Source organism: Trichomycterus rosablanca, chromosome 9 (genome assembly GCF_030014385.1).
Source record: "Trichomycterus rosablanca isolate fTriRos1 chromosome 9, fTriRos1.hap1, whole genome shotgun sequence".
Classification (NCBI taxonomy): domain Eukaryota; kingdom Metazoa; phylum Chordata; class Actinopteri; order Siluriformes; family Trichomycteridae; genus Trichomycterus; species Trichomycterus rosablanca.
In genome coordinates, this window is record NC_085996.1 from 15336112 (window position 1) to 15357154 (window position 21043).

The 21043-nt window shown below is 40.8% G+C and overlaps 1 protein-coding gene across 1 annotated transcript; it reads left to right on the forward strand.

Annotated features, from left to right (window-relative positions):
- The first annotated feature begins 64 nt into the window (after positions 1–64).
- On the forward strand, positions 65–20066 carry drc1 (dynein regulatory complex subunit 1 homolog (Chlamydomonas)). Its single transcript, XM_063001168.1, has 16 exons — positions 65–279; positions 1520–1607; positions 3104–3216; positions 4173–4356; positions 4436–4573; positions 6305–6391; positions 6487–6609; positions 6870–7009; positions 8992–9126; positions 10853–11216; positions 11517–11606; positions 17213–17299; positions 17384–17487; positions 19369–19509; positions 19714–19816; positions 19894–20066. The coding sequence occupies exons 1-16, from the start codon at positions 152–154 to the stop codon at positions 19948–19950; spliced, it is 2082 nt and encodes a 693-aa protein (XP_062857238.1). The 5' UTR covers positions 65–151; the 3' UTR covers positions 19951–20066.
- The last annotated feature ends 977 nt before the right edge of the window (positions 20067–21043 follow it).

Here is a 21043-nt window from a genome sequence, read left to right on the forward strand (position 1 = left end):
GTTTGGAACTTAACCGCAACTACGGCGACAGACGCTGTTTCCTAGCAACGCAATAATCAACAGTTCTCCGCGGACTGAGTGAATGCAAAACTACTCGGCTTTTAATATTGTAACTGAACGTATTAATCACAACTGTGTTTGATTGAGAAAAATGCTGCAAGCTGAAAATTTTGCAGAGGAAAAAGATGAAACTGGACCTTCGGTTGAGTCAGAAAATGCTGAGGAGAGAATCGCTGCTCGGCGCCTTCGCATAGCTGCACGAATTCAGGCCAGAAAACGGTAAAGTAAATCCAGCCTCACAGAAAGCTGATACTGGAATGTTTAACTTATATAGACATTCACCACTCCAAACTTATACAACCCCAAACCAGAAAAAGTTGGGACAGTATGGAAGATAAAATAAAAATGCAGTGTTTCTTACATTTGCTCTGCAACACATTCCAACAAAAGTTGGTACAGGGGCAATTTAGGGCTAGTAATGAGGTGAAAAAACTAAATAATGATGTGATTCCAAACAGGTGATGTCAACAGGTGATTGTTATCATGGTTTGGTACAAAAGCAGCATCCAGGAAAGGCTGAGTCTTTGATGAGCAAAGATGATCAGAGGATCTCCAGTTTATCAACAAATGTGTGAGAAAATTATGTTTAAAAACAATGTACCTCAAAAAAAGATCAGAAAGGATTTGCATATTTCACCCTCTACAGTGCACAATATCATTAAATGATTCAAGGAATCGAGAGGAATTTTAGTGCGTAAAGGCCAAGAGCGCAAGCTTAAGCTGAACGCCCGTGATCTTCGATCTTTCAGATGGCACTGCATTGGATTACTTTAGCAAACCTTTGTCAAGCACTACAATACAGAGTTACATGCACAAATGCCACTTAAAACTTTACTGTGCAAAAAAGAAGCCTTATGTTAACCATGTCCAGAAGCAGCATCGATTTCTCTGTGCTCGGAGGCATCTAGAATGGACCATCACACAGTGGAAAACGTGTATTGTGGTCAGATGAATCAGCATTCCAGGTCTTTTTTGGAAAAAATGGACACCGTGTGCTCCGGACCAAAGACTAAAAGGACCATCCAGACTGTTATCAGCAACAAGACCAAAAGCCAGGGTCTGTCATGGTATGGGGTTGTGTCAGTGCCCTTGGCAAAGGTCATTTACACTTCTTTGATGGCAGCATTAATGCATCTGATGCAGTGGTGGATTGTGTTAAATGACAATGATTTTCCAAAGTACTTCCAAGCCCATGTGGCTATATTTAGCATGACAGTTTCTCATGCAATCATCATCTGAGGGTCTATTTTCCAGAGTCTGAATGTGATGTGCTTTACACAACTCCAGGCAGGGGCAATGCAAATTAATTAAAAAACACCTAACTAGCTACTGATTTTTTTGTTTCTAGAATAAGTTTTCCCAGGCTTTTACTAAACAATATTTTTATATTTTGAATTTCTGACTTAATATTGGGTTTGTTTGTTTGTCTGTTTTTTCTGATTACTGGAAAATTGTGAAGACGAGAGCTTGGAGATGACTTCCAAGAGAAAGAAAAGACCGAGGAAGAAGCTCGGCCCAGTCAGAAACAAGTGGAACAAAGTGAAAAAGTAAAGATATTCATATTACTTATATTATGTATTATAAATTGATAACAGGTGAGGGTATGATGATTGGGTATAAATATATACAAACAAAATATTTTGATGGACACATTATATGGCCTAAAGTATGTGTGCTTTGTAAATGCTCTGCCCATTGTTAACAGATGTTTTAAATCAATCATAGAAAAGAAACTACTTGCTTTCAACAGTATGGGAAAGGCAGTTTCCTATTTCAGCATGACTGTGCATAAAGCAAGGCCCAAAAAAGATTTGGCAAGTTAATGGCCTGACCTCAACACCATTAAACACTTTGGGATGAAGTAAAACATTGATCACACTGTTTAAATGACTGGGCAAAGATACACTTCAAAACATTGTGGAAAGCCGTTTGAGTGGTTACTGTTAGAGCTGCAAATGGGGGGCAATTGCATAATATTACTTATGGTTTTGGAATAGAATGTCCAAAAAACTCACGGTTAGGTGCTCACATACTTTTGACTGTAGTATTAGTATTATAGTATTGACCAGTATTAGTGATGTACACTGATCGGCCATAACATTAAAACCACCTCCTTGTTTCTACACACATTGTCTATTTTATCAGCTCCACTGACCATATAGAAGCACTTTGTAGTTCTACAATTACTGACTGTAGTCCATCTGTTTCTCCGCATGCTTTGTTAGCCTGTGTGAATCCAGCACTGCTTCACCGGTTTGAAGCTGGGTAGCTGTATGAGCAACGATTGGCTGGTTGCTCAGTTGGGGGGTGGGACAAAGAACGGATGTGGGTCTCTCTCGTCAGAATGCGATTACGACCTCTGCCGGCTGATTAGAGGCGCCTGCACAGAGATGAGGAAGGGTGCCCTTAGGGTGTGTCTCTCCGCATGCAACACTAGGTGGCGCCAAACTCATAAATGTGTGGGTGGCAAAAATGCATCCGGCTGCTGCTCATGTTTCGGAGGGGATATCGGTTAGCTTCGATCCCCTTGGTCGGGGCAGGGTTCGGCATAGACAGAGAGGAAGCACGATGCAAATTGAACAATTGGATGCGCTAAAGGGGGAGAAAAAGGGGAAAAATATAATTAAAAAAAAATAATAATAAAAAAACTCCAGCAGCGCTACTGTGTCTGATCCACTCATACCAGCACAACACACACTAACACACCACCACCATGTCAGTGTAACTGCAGTGCTCAGAATGATCCACCACCCAAATAATACCTACTCTGTGGTGGTCCTGGGAGAGTCCTGACCATTGAAGTACAGCATAAAAGGGGGTTAACAAAGCTTGCAGAGAAACAGATGGACTACAGTCAGTAATTGTAGAACTACAAAGTGCTTCTATATGGTAAGTGGAGCTGATAAAATGGACAGTTAGTGTAGAAACAGGGAGGTGGTTTTAATGTTATGATTGATCGGTGTATTTTAGGAATGTTACACAATGTCATTTGCATTCAATATACTGTATGTTAGTGTTTCTACACTGTTGCTTCTTCTGGCAGCATATGAACAAATTACAAGAAGATGGCACAGAAATGGTGACCAACATTCTGGTGGCATCTGATGCCCGGGAATCAAAGCGGAGAGCAGAACTAGAGGAGGCACGCAGACTAAGGTACACATACACATGTTAATTCAGTTTCAATTCTGTTTAAATCATTTCACTTAGAAATCATAAACTATGGTATGTGGCTAAGGGCAGTTGTAGCTCGATGGTAAGAACTTAAAGCTATCAATTAGCATCATGAAGTTTAAACCCTGACCATTAGGGCCCTAGAGCAAGGTCCCTCCCTCTCAGGTGAGTCTGTGCTTTGATCTCAGGTTCCAAACAGGCTGAGATATGTATATGTATATGACTGTCTATGACAAAAAAAAACTAGGTAAACCTCAGAACCAGCCAGGAGTGAAAATGCATGACCAGCACCCCAACTCCAACCCTATTGTGCAGTTGCTATAACACTGCCTCTGAGGCAATTCCAGGGTTGTTCCCAGGGAGTTCCCAGAAAGAAATAAGTGCGCTGGCATCACATACCAGTGAAAAACTGGACCAGAGCAAGCCTGGTACCACAACTTCAGAGAAAATAGCTGGTTTGGCAACAGAGGAACTGGCAAGTCTGAGGGAGAAATTGTGATATATAGAAAAACTCCCACCTGGAGCAAATTAATGCTCACAAGGTGCAGGTAATCAATTAAGAAAAACTAACATAATCATTCTTGACTCCATGCCCCCTCTGCTGACCACAGTGGTAACACAGGAGGACAAATTCTTAACATTAAACAACTAAAGACAGAACAGAAGGTTCTTTATAACAGAAGGTTTACTATAAATGAAATCCTTCTTTAAGGTACAGTATCTAAGTTTGTTTTATGTAACCTCACATTATGATAGTTAGCTTGGTAGAATGTCAACTTAGTCAGTATAATTTGTTTTTGTTTCTATTTATTTTATCCTTGTAAGGGTTGTAGCAATATAGCATGTGTAGTAAATCGCACCCCATATGTTGTATAGTGAATGAACTGACTTTATAAACACATTCCTTATACATATAACTGTTCATTGATCCACTGCAGGATTGATAAGCTAGAAACTGAAGCCAAGTCTAGCCTGGAGAAGTGTGAGGAGATCATGCACAAGTGGACAGTGGCTAAGGCAAAGAATATCCCTCAAGACCTGAGAGATGCTCTCAGCGGTCAGCAGCAGCTCTGTGGCAAGATCATTGACAATAAGAACAAACTTATCAATGAATTGCAACAGGTACACACACATACGTACACACACCCATTGACTTTTGGTGCAACTGTAACACACTATATATAAATGCCTTTGTGTACAGGAGCTAAAAGCCAGTGATGATCGCTATGTGAAAGACTTGAAAAGACAGGCCGGAGACGTGGACCTCATGATTGAAAGAATGCAGGAGCAGATCACAGGTCTAATGAAGTCCTATAGAGAAGAGCTAGACCTGATTGAGGTGTGTTCCAAGACTGATGCTATGCTTATGTATTATTCTACAAATGTAAAAAATAAAACAAGGGGTTGATGAATGATTGAATTAATGTGAACGTTTTTTGAACAATAAAACAAGACAATTAATGAACTGTTGAAGTTTAGCTTTACAAAACTCTTTAATTAAATATCAAATAAAGTAATTGTCTTAGATAATTTGGCACGCTGGCTAAGTGGGTAGCACTGTCGCCTCACAGCAAGAAGGTCCTGGGTTCGATCCCCAGGTGGGGCGGTCCGGGTCCTTTCTGTGTGGAGTTTGCATGTTCTCCCTGTGTCTGCGTGGGTTTACTCCGGGTGTTCCGGTTTCCTCCCACAGTCCAAAGACATGCAAGTGAGGTAAATTGGAGACACTAAATTGTCCATGACTGTGTTTGATATAACCTTGTGAACTGATGAACCTTGTGTAATGAGTAACTACCGTTCCTGTCATGAATGTAGCCAAAGTGTGGAACATGACGTTAAAATCCCAATAAACAAACAAACAAACTAAAGCAGTCCAATAAACCAATGCAAACACCGGGGTAACCTGCCAAACTCCTCACAGACATACACTGATCTGTCCCCATAGCGTGCCTGTACTGCTTTTAATCGACCATATCAAGTTGTTTGTAGGATTTTTCTTTTCCCACTTTAGCGCATCCGATTTCTGCCCGTCAATCACCCTCTCACTAATGCTGGTCCCTGCTCCTGATTGGGGAGGACGAGTCTACTCCACGCCCCCTCCGACACGTGCACAGCAATCGATCATCTTATCACCTACACTTGACGAGTGCAGTGCAGTACAGTGCTGTGTACGGAGAGCCACACCCACTACCGCACTCCCATCTCCGTGCAGGCGCCACCAAACAGCCAGCAGAGGTCGTAATCGCACTAGTCTGAGAGAGAGTCCCCATCCGGCTTAATCCCGCCCCTATCTGAACAACAGGCCAATCGTTGTACGTGTGGCTGCTCAGCCTCAGCCGGCAGGCAGAGCCAAGATTCAATTTAACGTCATGTTTTACACTTTGGTTACATTCATGACAGAAATGATAGTTATTCTTTACACAAGACTCATCAGTTCACAAGTTTTAATGTCAAACAAAGTCATGGACAATTTTGTATCTCCAATTTACCTCACTTGCATGTCTTTGGACTGTGGGAGGAAACTGGAGCTCCCGGAGAAAACTCACGCAGACACAGGGAGAACATGCAAACTCCACACAGAAAGGACCCGCACTGCCACACCTGGGGATCAAACCCAGGACCTTTTCACGGTGAGGCGACAGTGCTACCGACTGAGCCACCATGCTGCCCAGTTCATATCAAATAGAGCAGTGAACTGAGTTGAGAACTGGTTGTCACAATATGACCTCTCCTGCCATTTAAAACACCCCAGTTCTGAAGAAAAAGAGGAATACCAACCCACCTTACAACCTACAGGATTTTTTTGTATTTTACACTCTTCATTGGTAAAATCATGTGGGTCATTTTCATGACAATTTGAGAATTTGTTTTGCTGACACAATTCCCTAGTGACCCTCTTATAAAATCATCTTTTCGATTGTTTTGTTTGGGTTTTATTTTTTGCAAATTTTACCAAGTATGCAGGGTTTCACTGAATTTGCATGTATGTATTCACATTTTAGTATAGACCTAATAGAACCACACCAGCGAATCCATATTTTCATATTTGCTTTGTTTTCTGATAACCCTACAGAACTCATTTAGTGATGAGCGGAAGGCTTTGTTCACAGCCAACAGGAAGAAGTGGGAGCAGCAACGAAAAAATAGAAGTGACAAAGAGGTACAATTAATTGTTTACATGCTGGATTTAACTGATCAACTGTGCTAACAAACTTAGGAAGTCTATATCTGACTTGTGAATGATTGTGGGAACAGTTGGAGTATCTGCTGCAGAGGATGAAGCGGGTGGAGGAGTCAGAGGTCCTGCTGCAGAGACTGAGAGAAGAGGACACTGAGGAGTACAACAAGAATAAAATAAAATTGGAGACTGATGTAGAGGTACTTCGCACTGCACTGAAATTACCACTGGTTTTCTTAGTGCCTTAAATGTGAATAAGGGCTTTTTTAAATGTGCACAATTTTATAGTATCTTATTCCCATTTTCCATGTAGATTTTTTAGCTTCTGTCATCTTATATTTATAACACAGAATGTCATCTAAGTGCATATGTGATTAAAAATATCAGTGAGATTAAAGATCAGTCACAAATGTAATGTGTATGTGCGAATGTGTGTATGTCTGTGTGTGTGTGTAAACAGAGTCTGGAGCAGCAACTGCAGAATAGAAAAGCGACTTACCAACTTAATCAGGAAAAACTGGAGTACAACTTTCAAGTGCTAAAGAAACGTGAGGAAGAAAACATGATTACAAAGTCTCAGCAGAAACGAAGAATCACCAGGTACTGTTGATCTAAATAAATATGAATATATAAAAACTCTTAATAATAATATGCTTCAGCAGTGTCTTACTGTTAAGAAGCAATTGTAGCAATTATACACTATATTGCCAAAAGTATTCACTCACCCATCCAAATCATTGAATTCAGGTGTTCCAATCACTTCCATGGTCACAGGTGTATAGAACCAAGCACCTAGGCATGCAGACTGCTTCTACAAACATTTGTGAAAGAATGGGTCGCTCTCAGGAGCTCAGTGAATTCCAGCGTGGTACCGTGATAGGATGGCACCTGTGCAACAAGTCAAGTCGTGAAATTTCCTCGCTACTAAATATTCCACAGTCGACTGTCAGTGGTATTATAACAAAGTGGAAGCGATTGGGAATGACAGCAACTCAGCCACGAAGTGGTAGGCCACGTAAAATTACAGAGCGGGATCAGCGGATGCTGAGGCGCATAGTGCGCAGAGGTCGCCAACTTTCTGCAGAGTCAATCGCTACAGACCTCCAAACTTCATGTGGCCTTCAGATTAGCTCAAGAACAGTGTGTAGAGAGCTTCATGGAATGGGTTTCCATGGCCGAGCAGCTGCATCCAAGCCCTTCATCACCAAGCACAATGCAAAGCGTCGGATGCAGTGGTGTAAAGCACGCCGCCACTGGACTGGAGAGAGGTGGAGACGTGTTCTCTGGAGTGATGAATCACGCTTCTCCGTCTGGCAATCCGATGGACGAGTTTGGGTTTGGCGGTTGCCAGGAGAACGGTACGTGTCTGACTGCATTGTGGTAAGTGTAAAGTTTGGTGGAGGGGGGATTATGGTGTGGGGTTGTTTTTCAGGAGTTGGGCTCAGCCCCTTAGTTCCAGTGAAAGGAACTCTTAATGCTTCAGCATACCAAGAGATTTTGGACAATTTCATGCTCCCAACTTTGTGGGAACAGTTTGGAGATGGCCCCTTCCTGTTCCAACATGACTGTGCAGCAGTGCACAAAGCGAGGTCCATAAAGACATGGATGAGCAAGTCTGGTGTGGAAGAACTTGACTGGCCTGCACAGAGTCCTGACCTCAACCCGATAGAACACTTTTGGGATGAATTAGAGCGGAGACTGCGAGCCAGGTCTTCTTGTCCAACATCAGTGTCTGACCTCACAAATGCGCTTCTGGAAGAATGGTCAAAAATTCCCATAAACACACTCCTAAACCTTGTGGAAAGCCTTCCGGGAAAAGTTGAAGCTGTTATAGCTTCAAAGGGAGGGTCGACATCATATTAAACCCTATGGATTAAGAAAGGGACGTCACTCAAGTTCATATGTGTGTGAAGGCAAACGAGCGAATACTTTTGACAATATAGTGTATGCTATGCACTCTGCATGCTGCATCAGAGTATACACATATTTTTATGATAATATCTGTTTTAAAATGAAAAAAAATCTTTCATTTTTAAAAAGTTCATGCTTTGAACCCGGCTTTATAGCCAATTAAATGGCTCTCAGGTGGTGCATCAGTAAAACACGCTAGCCGGATTGCAGAGCTGAGTTTGGAACTTTCGGTTCGAAACTCAGCTCTGCCATCCGGCAGGCTGGGCGCCTAATTGAACAACCTGATGGCGCCTGCACAGAGACGAGGGATAATGCATTGATCAGGTTGTGTCTCTCCGTACACAAAGCTGATCCACATATGAACTCTCCTCGTGCAGGTGAAAAAATGCAGTCGGCTACTGCACACATGTCGGAGAGGGCGTGTGTCAGTCTCGGCTCTCCTCAACCAGGGTGGAGATCAACATCAGTAGAGAGGAAGCGTAATGCAATTGAGTAATTGGATACAACTAGATTGGGAGGAAAATTGGGAAAAATGCGAAAAAAAATATAATCACATTATAATTTAAATATCACAGAGCATCACAATAAAAAAAAGACAAGGACTTAAATAAGGGCTAAATTATCTGAATCCAGGAATAAGGGCTAATTCAAAGTTGTTAACTTTTTTTCAGATTACAAGACATCGTCAACAACCTAAAGATAAAATGTGCCAATCAGGAGAAGCAGTCTAACGATGAGAACCTGTCACAGACTAATGACTTCAAGCAAGCTATGCAGCAATACAAAGACACACAGAAGAAGATAAGGTGAATTAGAATGCCTATATCCATGTACCCTATAGGGCCAAATGTAAACACCTGACCATATTTACCAGACTATAAGCTTGATTATAGTGTCTGTAGGGTGTCCTGAGGGTGTCTAGGAAATTTGTGTCCATTTCAGCCTTGGCCTGCAATAACTTTCCTATTCATCCCACAGTTGTTTAGTGGTGTTGAAGTCAGGGCTCTCTGCAGAGCACTAAAGTTCCCCACATCACACTCAATAAAACATGGGTCTGTCCGAAAACCTAGTAATCTGTCTACATAGATGCATTTTACATGATCTTACACGCCCTCCTGAGAGGAAGGCCTTAAAATGCTGCCTACTAAAGTGCTTTATTAGAAGCGATAATCTGACTGAATAACTAGGGAGCATCTGATGCTTCCTTAGTGGCGAAGGCAATCCCTGCATTCAGCATTCAGTACAAAAAAAACAAATATGGCGGACAAATGCCGAGTTATTTTCACATTTAAATACATTGTAATTGATTTTTAATTTGTATAAAGATGTACAAGTGTCATTTATTTGCAAATTGGGGCTTGTCAGTGACAGTTTAACTGTTTTCGGTACACAGAGAGAGATGTTTGCTGGCATGCTAGCGGGTTGTGCCACCTCAGCCTATTGGTTTGAATGCCCTGAGGCTAACTGTGTTAGCTTATGCCTCGTTCAAACTACACGATTTTTGCCCTGATTTTCGCTCACCTGCAGGTCGCCGCTAGATGTGGCAGCTCGGTAGCAACTCGGCTTTCGCTCGGCAATCTAAACTCAGCTCTCAATCGCTACGTGTGAACTGTTCAACGACTCGATCTTGTGCCTGAAGAGAGATATCTAGCATGTTAAATATCTGGATCAGTCTGTTGTGACTGGCAATGAGGGAGGTGAGGGGATAATATAGTTTCTATCAGAATACATCGGCACACACACAAGCTTTACATTATTTGTGAACTTATCGTCCACGCCAAACCATAATACCAACACTGCATTACAAAAATATTTTTATAAAATATATATTTATAAATAAAATATTTATTAACCTCCAACTCGCTACAGAACAGAACAAGCCCTGCTAGTCGCGTTGCCAAATCCACTCATTCATTTATTTTTCTCTTTGCTTTTATGCTGCACATCAGCGCACAAACAACTTTGATCACTCGCTACTTGTTGTTTTTTTGGGTATCACTTAACCCCTCGTCACTTCTCGCATTTGTTTTCGTGACAAAACGTAGTTTGGGAGACCAGAGAAGCTCGCCTGTGATTCCAGTTGGTGATCGTGTGAAACCCCCTGTCGCCAATCAGTCGTCTAGTGTGAAAGCCACACCGACTTGAAAGACTCCCGATTACAAGAGATCCAGTCATGTAGTGTGAACTGTACAACGATCTGACGACTTGGAAAGTCGTGTAGTGTGAACTTGGCATTAGTAAGCGAAAACTGCGGTCTTATAAGTTGATGTCTTATTAGAATCCTCTCTAATTAGGCATCTGCCTAGGTAGGCAGTATGCAGCAAGGCAGCTCACTAGGTTTTTGAACAGACCACATGTCTATATGGACCTTGTTTTGTGAATAGGGGCACTGTTATTCTGTAACTGGAATGTAGTTTCCCCAAATTCTTGCCACAATAATTAAACGATTTTGGCCATATAGGGTAGTACACACAAGTAGCCAGTCTGATAACAAATTGATGTGTGTATATTCATTCATGTATGCATGTGAAGGCATTTTGCAGCAGTTGATGCTAAACGCTTTGAGGAGGTGTGGCTGATGAACGAGGCTGAGGCTAAAGATCTGGTGCACAAAGCTCTAGAAACAGACCGGCTCATCCACGAGCAGGTACTGGGCCTAGAATGGACTTCTCATCCACTGGCCTTCATGGATCGTTCTGGCCCTCTGCAGCTCCAGGGTCAGGTGGGGTGCACAGCCCACCAAGTGGCCGCTCAAGTCCTTGGAAGTGAGGAGGAGAAAGAGGGAACTTTGAAGGAAGAGACCTGGGCTCCAGATTCTTATGGTGGCTTAGAGAACAGAACTGGTGTGGATCAAAAAACAGTGAAAAGGCTGCTGGAGCTGCTCTGTGATAATACGGTGAGGATCAATTTTGAAAGCCCAACAGTTAGGATAGTAGGTAAAATGCCATCAAAACAGAAAGCAGGTGTCTGTTTAAAAAACAGCTCAAATAATTAGAAAATATCCTTAATTTAATGCCAGCAACACATTTGCTGCCGTCATCCCTAGATTCATTTCCTTCTTGTTTCTGGGAGGAATTCTTGCACCCATTTCCTGGCAGGTGGTTGCTGCACTCATACAATAAAAGAGGATGCTGTTGAGTATAACCTATATGTAAAAAAAACATTAAAGAATGTATTGTGTGTATTTGTCCTTCAGGGCTTTCTAATAGAGAGTAAGCTACTGAAGCTTCTCTCTCCTCTGGAGAAAAATGAGCAGTCTCTTATGAAGCTGGATTCCATCTTCTCTGTGAGTATTTCAAGTCTGTAAGTCTTTGCTGTAGCAAATTAAGCCAGTGATTAATCTTCTTTGAATAAATAAAAAATTACATTTTGACTGAAGTTTTCACTGTATTTAATTATTTGCTTTATCCTGGTTAGGGTCTTGGCATGTCTGGTTCTAAAGGATTATCCTGTACATTACCGCAATAAATCGCAGGGTTACGGCAATTCCTTCCTCAGACACAGCCAATCATGTCTGTGTAGACGCCCAGCTGGTTAATAGCACTGCTGGGATTTGGCAGTGGTGGGCTAGCGTAATTCACTGCTGCACTTTTTGACTTTAGTGTCATACAAATTTCCAATCCATCATAGCAATTACTTTGTTGCATGTACTACACACAGCTTCTTGGCATGTCCTATGTTCTTTAGACATAGCCAATCATGTCTGTGTAGTTGCCCAGCTGGTTAATAGCACTGCTGTAATTTGTGTGTGGTGGGCTAGTGGTAATTCACTGCTGCGCCACCTGAGCACTTTTTGACTTTAGTGTAAAATGTCATACTAATTTACAATCCATCATAGGAATTACTTTGTTGCATGCACTACACACACCTCCAGTGAAGATTCCTTAATCTTTACAGTAGACCCTTGAGTTACGAACGGTTTACCATACGAACATTTCGGGTTACGAGCGATCTTTTTCAACTTAACGTACGAACAAATTTCGGATTACGAGCCGAAATTCGCAAAACACGTGACACGTAACAAGTCGACTCTGACCGTCTCTCTCTCTCTCTCTCTCTCTCTCTCTCTCTCTCTCTCTCTCTCTCTTTCTTTCTCTCTCTCTCAATTCAATTCAATTCAATTCAATTTTTCAATTCAATTTGCTTTATTGACATGACAAATTTACATATTTGTATTGTGAAAGCTTACATTAGTATATATAAATATTTGAAAAAAGAACAAGTATATACATAGAAAAAAAATGGTAAGAAAATATTCAATATGTAGTAAAACAATTGTTCACACAAAAAGAGAGAAAATATTAGTGTGTGTGGTGGGTGTGCGATGTGTGTGGTGGGTGTGCGTGGGGGTGTGTGTTCGGGGGGTGGGTGGGGATTTTATTTGGTGTTTCACTCACTATCCCGGAGTGTGTGACACTCCTGTACATATCTGGCTGCAGTGGAGGCTGATGGTCCCTCTCCTAAAATAATGGCCAGTTTTTCACTGTCTGTCAGCGTTCTGAAGCCGCTCACCTCTCTTCCAAACTGATCAAAATACTTGTGTCTAATTGTTGTGTATCTTGGGCAGCTTAGAAGGAAGTGCACCTCTGTCTCAACCTCACCTGTCCTGCAGTGACCACACAGTCTCTCCTCTCTGGGGATCCAGGACTTTTTTAACCTGCCTCTCTCGATGGCCAGGCTGTGGTCACTCAGTCTGTATTTGGTGAGGATCTGTCTCTGCTTCGTATCTCGGACAGTGAGGAGATACGTGGCCAGGTTGTATTCATGTTTTAGGGTCAGATAGCAGTTTAGTCTGTTTTGGGATTGAGTTTGGGTTCTCCAATGTTCCAGATAAGTGTTTTTGAGGTGTTTGATAATTTGGGTGATTCTGATTGGTGTTTGGGAAGCAGTGCTGGTCAGAGAGTTAGGGTTGTTAGGGGTCAGTGTGTTGGTCAGTCTCTGGACCAGCTGACACAGGGGACTCTCTCTCTCTCTATATATATACACTACCGCTCAAAAGTTTGGGATCACTTGCAAATTTCCCTCTTTTCCAAAGAAAAACACATTTTCATGCAATTCACAAACAATTTAGTCCATTACACAATTATTTTAAATGTATCAGATGATTTTTGAAGAATGAAAATGTTTGCATTAAAGCCTATTTTTGTATAGAGGCCTATTTTGCATATAGTCCTATTATCAGCCATTCTTAGTCCTCTGCCTCAATCTCCTGGTTTGGCTGCCAATCCAAGTTAAGAATGTTATTAGGCTAATTGATTGTTAGGAAACCCTTTTTTAATTTTGTTGCACAGCTGAAAAACATTATACTAATAAGGGAGCATAAAAGGGAGCACAACATTCTAGGTTAGTTTAGTATCTGAAGCATCAGCAGTTGTTGGCTTGCTTACTGGCTCAAAATGGCCAGAAAGAAACAATTTTCTTTAGAGACTCGTCAGTCTATTGTTGTGTTAAGAATGGAAGGCTACTCAATGCGAGATATTGCAAAGAAACTTAAAATATCTTACCATGCTGTTAACTACTCCCTTCAGAGAGTAGCACAAACTGGCTCTAATAAGGACAGAAAAAAGAGTGGGAGGCCCCGATGCACAGCTGTACAAGAAAATAAACATCTTAGACTGTGCAGTTTGAGACAAAGACGCCTCACAGGTTGTCAACTGACAGCTGCACTAAATGGAGCCCGTCAAACACCAGTGTCAGCATCAACGGTGAAGAGGTGACTTCAGGATGCTGGACTTCATGGCAGAATTGGCAAGAAAAAGCCATACCTTACACTGGCCAATAAAAAGAAAAGACTGCGATGGGCCAAAGAGAAAAGACATTGGACACTGGAAGATTGGAAGAAGGTGTTGTGGACAGATGAGTCCAAGTTTGAGGTCTTTGGATCAAACAGAATAACATTTGTGAGGCACAGGAACAATGAAAAGATGCAAGACCAATGCTTAATGCCAGCTGTCAAGCATGGTGGAGGCAGCGGGATGGTCTGGGGATGCTTTGAAGGTGGTAAAATAGGAGATTTATATAGAGTGAATGGGATTTTGAAGAAGGAAGGCTACCACAAGACATTGCAACGCCATGCCATACCCTGTGGACAGCACTTGATTGGGGCCAATTTCATCCTACAACAGGATAATTACCCCAAACACACCTCCAAAATGTGTCAGCAATATTTAAGAAATAAGAAGTCAGCCAGAATTTTGACTGTAATGGAGTGGCCAGCACAGTCTGGATCTGAACCCTATTGAGCTGTTGTGGGAGCAGCTGGACTGTATGGTACGGAGGAAGACTGCATCAAGCCAATCCATGTCATGGGAGATGCACCAGGAAGTATGGGGTGAAATCACATCAGATTACCTCGAAAATTGACAGCTAGAATGCCTAAGGTCTGCCAGGCTGTAATTGCTGCAAAAGGTGGCTTTTGTTGATAAAGGCTAAATTTGAAGTACACAGTCATCATTTCCATCAAAATAATTTTTTTTAACTCAGACAATGTCTGCATGTCCTGTTTATTAGCTATATTTCCTAATCTCATGTGTGTTTTCATTGAAACAAGAAAATTTCACAGTGATCCCAAACCTTTGAGCGGTAGTGTATATATATATATATATATATACACATACTGTATATACAGTGAGCGAATATTCGGACAGCGGATGGTGCTTTTCCAGTGTTTTCTTTATATTTTGTAAAATTCAATATTAAAATGTCCCCAGAGAAGGTGCAGAAAAAGCACAGTTTTTTGTTGTTGTATTATTACTCCTGTCAGTAGCTGTCACTGTGTATCAGACAGAGGGGACACTGAGTAAGAGAGAAGAAGGAAGTTATTCTTTCGTAAAATTACACCTACAAAATACAACGCTATTGAAATAAAGAAGGAAATAATAGCAAAATACATTTTATATAAAAAAGAAGGAAATGTATTATGGTGTATGGTACAGCACACGTACTGTACTGAAATGTGATGTGTGTTTATGTACAATACAGTACTACTGTGTATTATTGTTTATAATTGTTTATTACAGGAATGTCTATTCTATAATTTAAGATTTAAGGGAAATACACTTGTATTTATAACAAAAAAGAGCATTTAAGACATTAGAAAGGTTAGATAAGGTGGTGGTTTGGGAGGTCTAGCACGGATTAATTCTATTTACATTATTTCTTATGGGAAAAATAGGTTTAACTAACGAACATTTTGACTTAAGAACAGCCCTTCAGAACCAATTCAATTCGTAAGTCAAGGGTCTATTGTATTCTCCAGTTTCATCAAATGCATTGGAGAATACTTAGAGAAAGTATGAATCAATTTGATATGTGGCTTTTCTTGGAATGAACAGAATTGTGGAATGAAATTGAATTTCAATCATATGTATGGCTAACATGAATGAGTGCTAAAAGGAATATGTGTACAGATTTATGTGTATGTACTGTATGCAATAGGAATGTGAATTTTGCAATTTCCACTTTTTATTTTAAAGAGCAATGATAACATTAATACTAGAAATGTAACTAAGGGAAGGATAGGATTTGAAGATTTTATAAGACACCAAACAGACACATTGTCCAAAAGACAGGCAGGGGTCAGTACACAAAGAGCAGCAAAATCGAAATAAACAATTACAAAACTATTTCCAAAAACCGTCAGACAGAGAAAGAGTCCAGTTCACGCAGAGGATAGTAATTCAAGAGACAGCAAGATGACATGGCTTATAATTTGTAGGCAGGACTATTGTTTTTTAGACTTTTGAGGCAATTAAAAGAAAGTCAGATGTGCTTGCTGAGCTAAACTAAAATTCTGGCGATGTCCTGGAAAAGTATTCCAACCAGGGTCCAGAATGTTTCAAATGATTTTTTATTTCTATTATGTGGGAGCCACTTGAGCAGTGCAGCAGTGGTGCATACACTGATCAGCCATAACATTAAAACCACCTCCTTGTTTCTACACTTACTGTCCATTTTATCAGCTCCACTTACCATATAGAAGCACTTTGTAGTTCTACAATTACTGACTGTAGTCCATCTATTTCTCTACATAATTTTTTAGCCTGCTTTCACCCTGTTCTTCAATGGTCAGGACCACCACAGAGTAGGTATTATTTAGGTGGTGGGTCATTCTCAGCACTGCAGTAACAATGACATGGTGGTGGTGTGTTAGTGTGTGTTGTGCTGGTATGAGTGGATCAGAGTTTTTAAATACCGTGTCCACTCACTGTCCACTCTATTAGACACTCCTGCCTAGTTGGTCCACCTTGTAGATGTGAAGTCAGAGACAATCACTCATCTATTGCTGCTGTTTGAGTTGGTCATCTTCTAGACCTTCATCAGTGGTCACAAGACGCTGCCCACGGGGCGCTGTTGGCTGGATATATTTTGGTTGGTGGACTATTCTCAGTCTAGCAGGGACAGTGAGGTGTTTAAAAACTCCAGCAGCACTGCTCATACCAGCACAACACACACTAACAAACCACCACCGTGTCAATGTCACTGCAGTGCTGAGAATGATCCACCACTCAAATAATACCTGCTCTGTAGTGGTCATGGGAGAGTCCTGACCATTGAAGAACAGCATGAAAGGGGGCTAACAAAGCATGCAGAGAAACAGATGGACTACAGTCAGTAACTGTAGAACTACAGAGTGCACCTATATGGTAAGTGAAGCCGATAAAATGGACAGTGAGTGTAGAAACAAGGAGCTGGTTTTAATGTTATGGCTGATCGGTGTATATACAGACAGAAATATTTTCCACATATACATACTTACCATGTATTTTTTTCTACTAGTCAAAAGACATTATTTCAGCAATTGCTTATAAAAGTTATAAAAAGAAGCTTTTTGCACAATGACCTAATTAACCTAAACAAAAATTAACCTGAATTTTGTGTGAATGCATGCAGGTATTGGGGATTGAGACTGAAGAGGACGTATACACAATGGCAGAATACTTTATGAAATATAAACAGCAACACATGGATCAGACACAAGTATGAGGACCTTTTTAAGTATTAATAGAAATTGGCTCAGCCAGTAGCTGCTACCTTGGTTTCTAATTTTTTGTGCTTTTTTAGGATGACTCCGAAGTTGGTAACCAAGCAAAGGACTCTGATCTTATTCACCCAAACAATGTACTTGCAGCTCTCAGAGCCTTCACTGCCCAGCACTGCAAAGTCAGGTGTGTAAATGTGTCTCTGTGTATGAAAACAGTTTCTCAGCTTTGTACATGTAACAGTTTTGGGCTTTGAAGCATCAAGAGTACTTGAATTATCAAAACTTTCCAACTGTGTTGCATGTACAAAGGACAAGCACCAGCAGGGGCCTCTTTTTTTCGTTTTTTACTTGACTCACTTGACTGTGGACATTGTTCCAGCAGATTTGAACTCATGTCAGACTATCCTAACAAATTTTTCCAGTAACAGCAATTTTTTACTTGACCAGTTTCATGTACTGTGTAGGTGGAGTTAAACTAGTCTCCAGCTGTAGAGAATAATCACTAACAAAGAAACAAGAGACCATGCCACGAAATGACATTATCAAACATTTTACAACACCAAATGAATAGTCTGTGTTGCTGTATGTATTTTTGCCAGTGGATTTTGTATTGTCACAGAAAATGATCAGTTGCAGAAATAATTCTGTGATTTTGAAAATGATTTAAGTTACAGAATTGTTTTTTAAAGCTCAACATAATTAAATTATAGAAAATTCTATAAAAATATAGGGAAGTATTTTTTACTGTAAATACATGTATGAACACAAATGAACACTTTTATACACCGATCAGGTATAACATTATGACCACCTCCCTAATATTGTGTTGGTCCCCTTTTTGCTGCCAAAACAGCCCTGCAACTGCGATGCACTGTGTATTCTGACACCTTTTTATCAGAACCAGCATTAACTTCTACAGGCATTTTGAGCTACAGTAGCTCACGGGCCAGTCTTCGCTCCCCACGTGCATCAATGAGCCTTGGCCGCCCATGACCCTGTCACCGGTTTACCACTATTCCTTCCTTGGACCACTTTTGATAGATACTGACCACTGCAGACCGGGAACACCCCACAAGAGCTGCAGTTTTGGAGATGCTCTGACCCAGTCGCCTAGCCATCACAATTTGGCCCTTGTCAAACTTGCTCAAATCCTTACGCTTGCCCATTTTTCCTGCTTCTAACACATCAACTTTGAGGATAAAATGTTCACTTGCTGCCTAATATATCCCACCCACTAACAGGTGCCGTGATGAAGAGATAATCAGTGTCATACACTTCAACTGTCAGTTGAGATATTGATTGAGGAGCATGCTGAGCTCTGAGTTCTGCTGTTCTTTCTATCAGAACCAGCATTAACTTCTACAGGCATTTTGAGCTACAGTAGCTCACGGGCCAGTCTTCGCTCCCCACGTGCATCAATGAGCCTTGGCCGCCCATGACCCTGTCACCGGTTTACCACTATTCCTTTCTTGAACCACTTTTGATAGATACTGACCACTGCAGACCCCCACAAGAGCTGCACTTTTGGAGATGCTCTGACCCAGTCGTCTAGCCATCACAATTTGGCCCTTGTCTAACTCACTCAAATCCTTACGCTTGCTCATTTTTCCTGCCTCTAACACATCAACTTTGGGGATAAAATGTTCACTTGCTGCCTAATGTATCCCACCTACTAACAGGTACTGTGATGAAGAGGTAATCAGTGTTATTCACTTCACCTGTCAGTGGTCATAATGTTATGCCTAGTCGGTGTACCTACACTTGAGAAAAAAAGATAGATTTTAAATAATGTGTACTGCCGACTTTTTATATAATTTAATTCAGATTTAGGCACACAGAAACACCCTGGAAAAAGCGCCAGTCCAGGGCAAGGCTGGGGGATATGACTACATTTTAAAGTTTTGCTCCAGTGATTAATATTTAATTATTAATCAACTTAAATTGATTGTAGATGGTTTATTCACAGTTAGCAATAATCAGTTGACTTTATTGAGATTTTGGTGTACCGTTTATTTGATGTATAAAATGTAAATGTAGGAAATGATGGCATTTTGTTTTATAACAGAGGAGCATCTCGACATCAGAGCAGTCTTTATGAGTTGGATCAGAGGGAGGACTCTGAGTACTGGGAGAGCATGGCCAGTGTCATTCCAGAGTCCAAACTCAAAGTCTGGAGCGCTCTGCAGACAGCTCTCAAGAAATACCAGTAAGAACACTTCTAGGATTTTTTTAAATCAGTATAGTCCTACACAAAACAGGACTGCATTTACTGCATTTATCCCTAGTGTGTCCAACCAGAGGCCTTATTCAAAATCCTGTTCGTTTTAGCCTTATCAGTCTTGACTTCTCAGCTTTACCTAAAAAAAAAAACCCCTTAATCTTATTTTGAATCATGTGATTGTATTTACAGCACTGTGCTGACTGAGAGGTCCAAGCTTCTGTCTGACACACAGAGTCTCAAACAGCAGAACTCAGAGCTCAGCATGCTCCTCAATCAATATCTCAACTCAAAGGTATGAACATCTGATCCATATTTTATTTTGGAAAGCTTTGCAGTCAGTCTGTAAATTAACATACATTCTTCTTATAGGTCAATGCAGAACTGGCGATCCCACCTACTCGGTTTATGCAGTTGGGCCCTGAATGAGAATTGGTCCATTGTTATCAGATAAAAGAATTTAAATAAGTTTTACATTTAAAATGTGATTTCTTTCAATGCTTACATATAATTAATTTAAGCAACAATAAAAAACATCAATTACAGTTTTACAATCATGTTTGATCTTTATTATTTAATTCTTATTGTGGAATGTGTAAGCTTCATGATTGATGCAATCTATGGTCTACAAAATGTTCCACCCACAGACATGTTACACTAAAGACTTGGGGGTCATCAGGGTTTTTATAGGAGTTGTGAGACAAGTCTTCAGTATGGAATTTTGGTAGACTGGACACTTGGGAAGTTTGGAAATGCCTTTACAAATGCATTGTATCTCCAGGCTGATCCATTTCAATATCTCATTTCCTCCTGGATTTCCTTTGATCTTGGCATTGTTTGTTTATTAGGATTTTAACATCATGTTTTACTCATTTTGGTTACATTCATGACAGGAACGGTAGTTACTCATTACACAAGGTTCCTCAGTTCACAAGTTTAATGTCAAACACAGTCATGGACAATTTTTTATCTCCAATTTACCTTACTTGCATGACCTTCTTGTTGTGAGGTGACAATGCTACCCACTGAGCCACCGTGCCACCCTGATCTTGGCATAGTGTGCTCTTTGTGATCTTTGAGGCAACATCAAATCGCTGGAAAGGTTAAGGTACAATAATGTTCAGATTCGAATTTTAAATAATTTAACCCAATTATTTATTAAATTCAATTAATTGATTTGATTAACTAAGGGGGCAGTTATGAAATGATAAATGAAATGATCACTCAGAAACTGTATGTTGACAAACTGTATTTAACTAAGCTGTCCTTTTTATTAAATTATGTTCAGTTTTACCCATTTTATCCTGATGAGGTTCACAGTGGGTCAGGAAACACCGGGCATAAAGCAGGAATACCCTGGACAGGGCGCCAGTCCATCACAGCAATGTAATTAGCTGGCCTGGGCATCTCCGCTGATACAGTGGCTATGTGGGTAGCACTGTCGCCTCACAGCAAGAAGGGGTTCGATCCCCAGGTGGGGCGGCCCGGGTCCTTTCTGTGTGGTTTGCATGTTCTCTGTGTC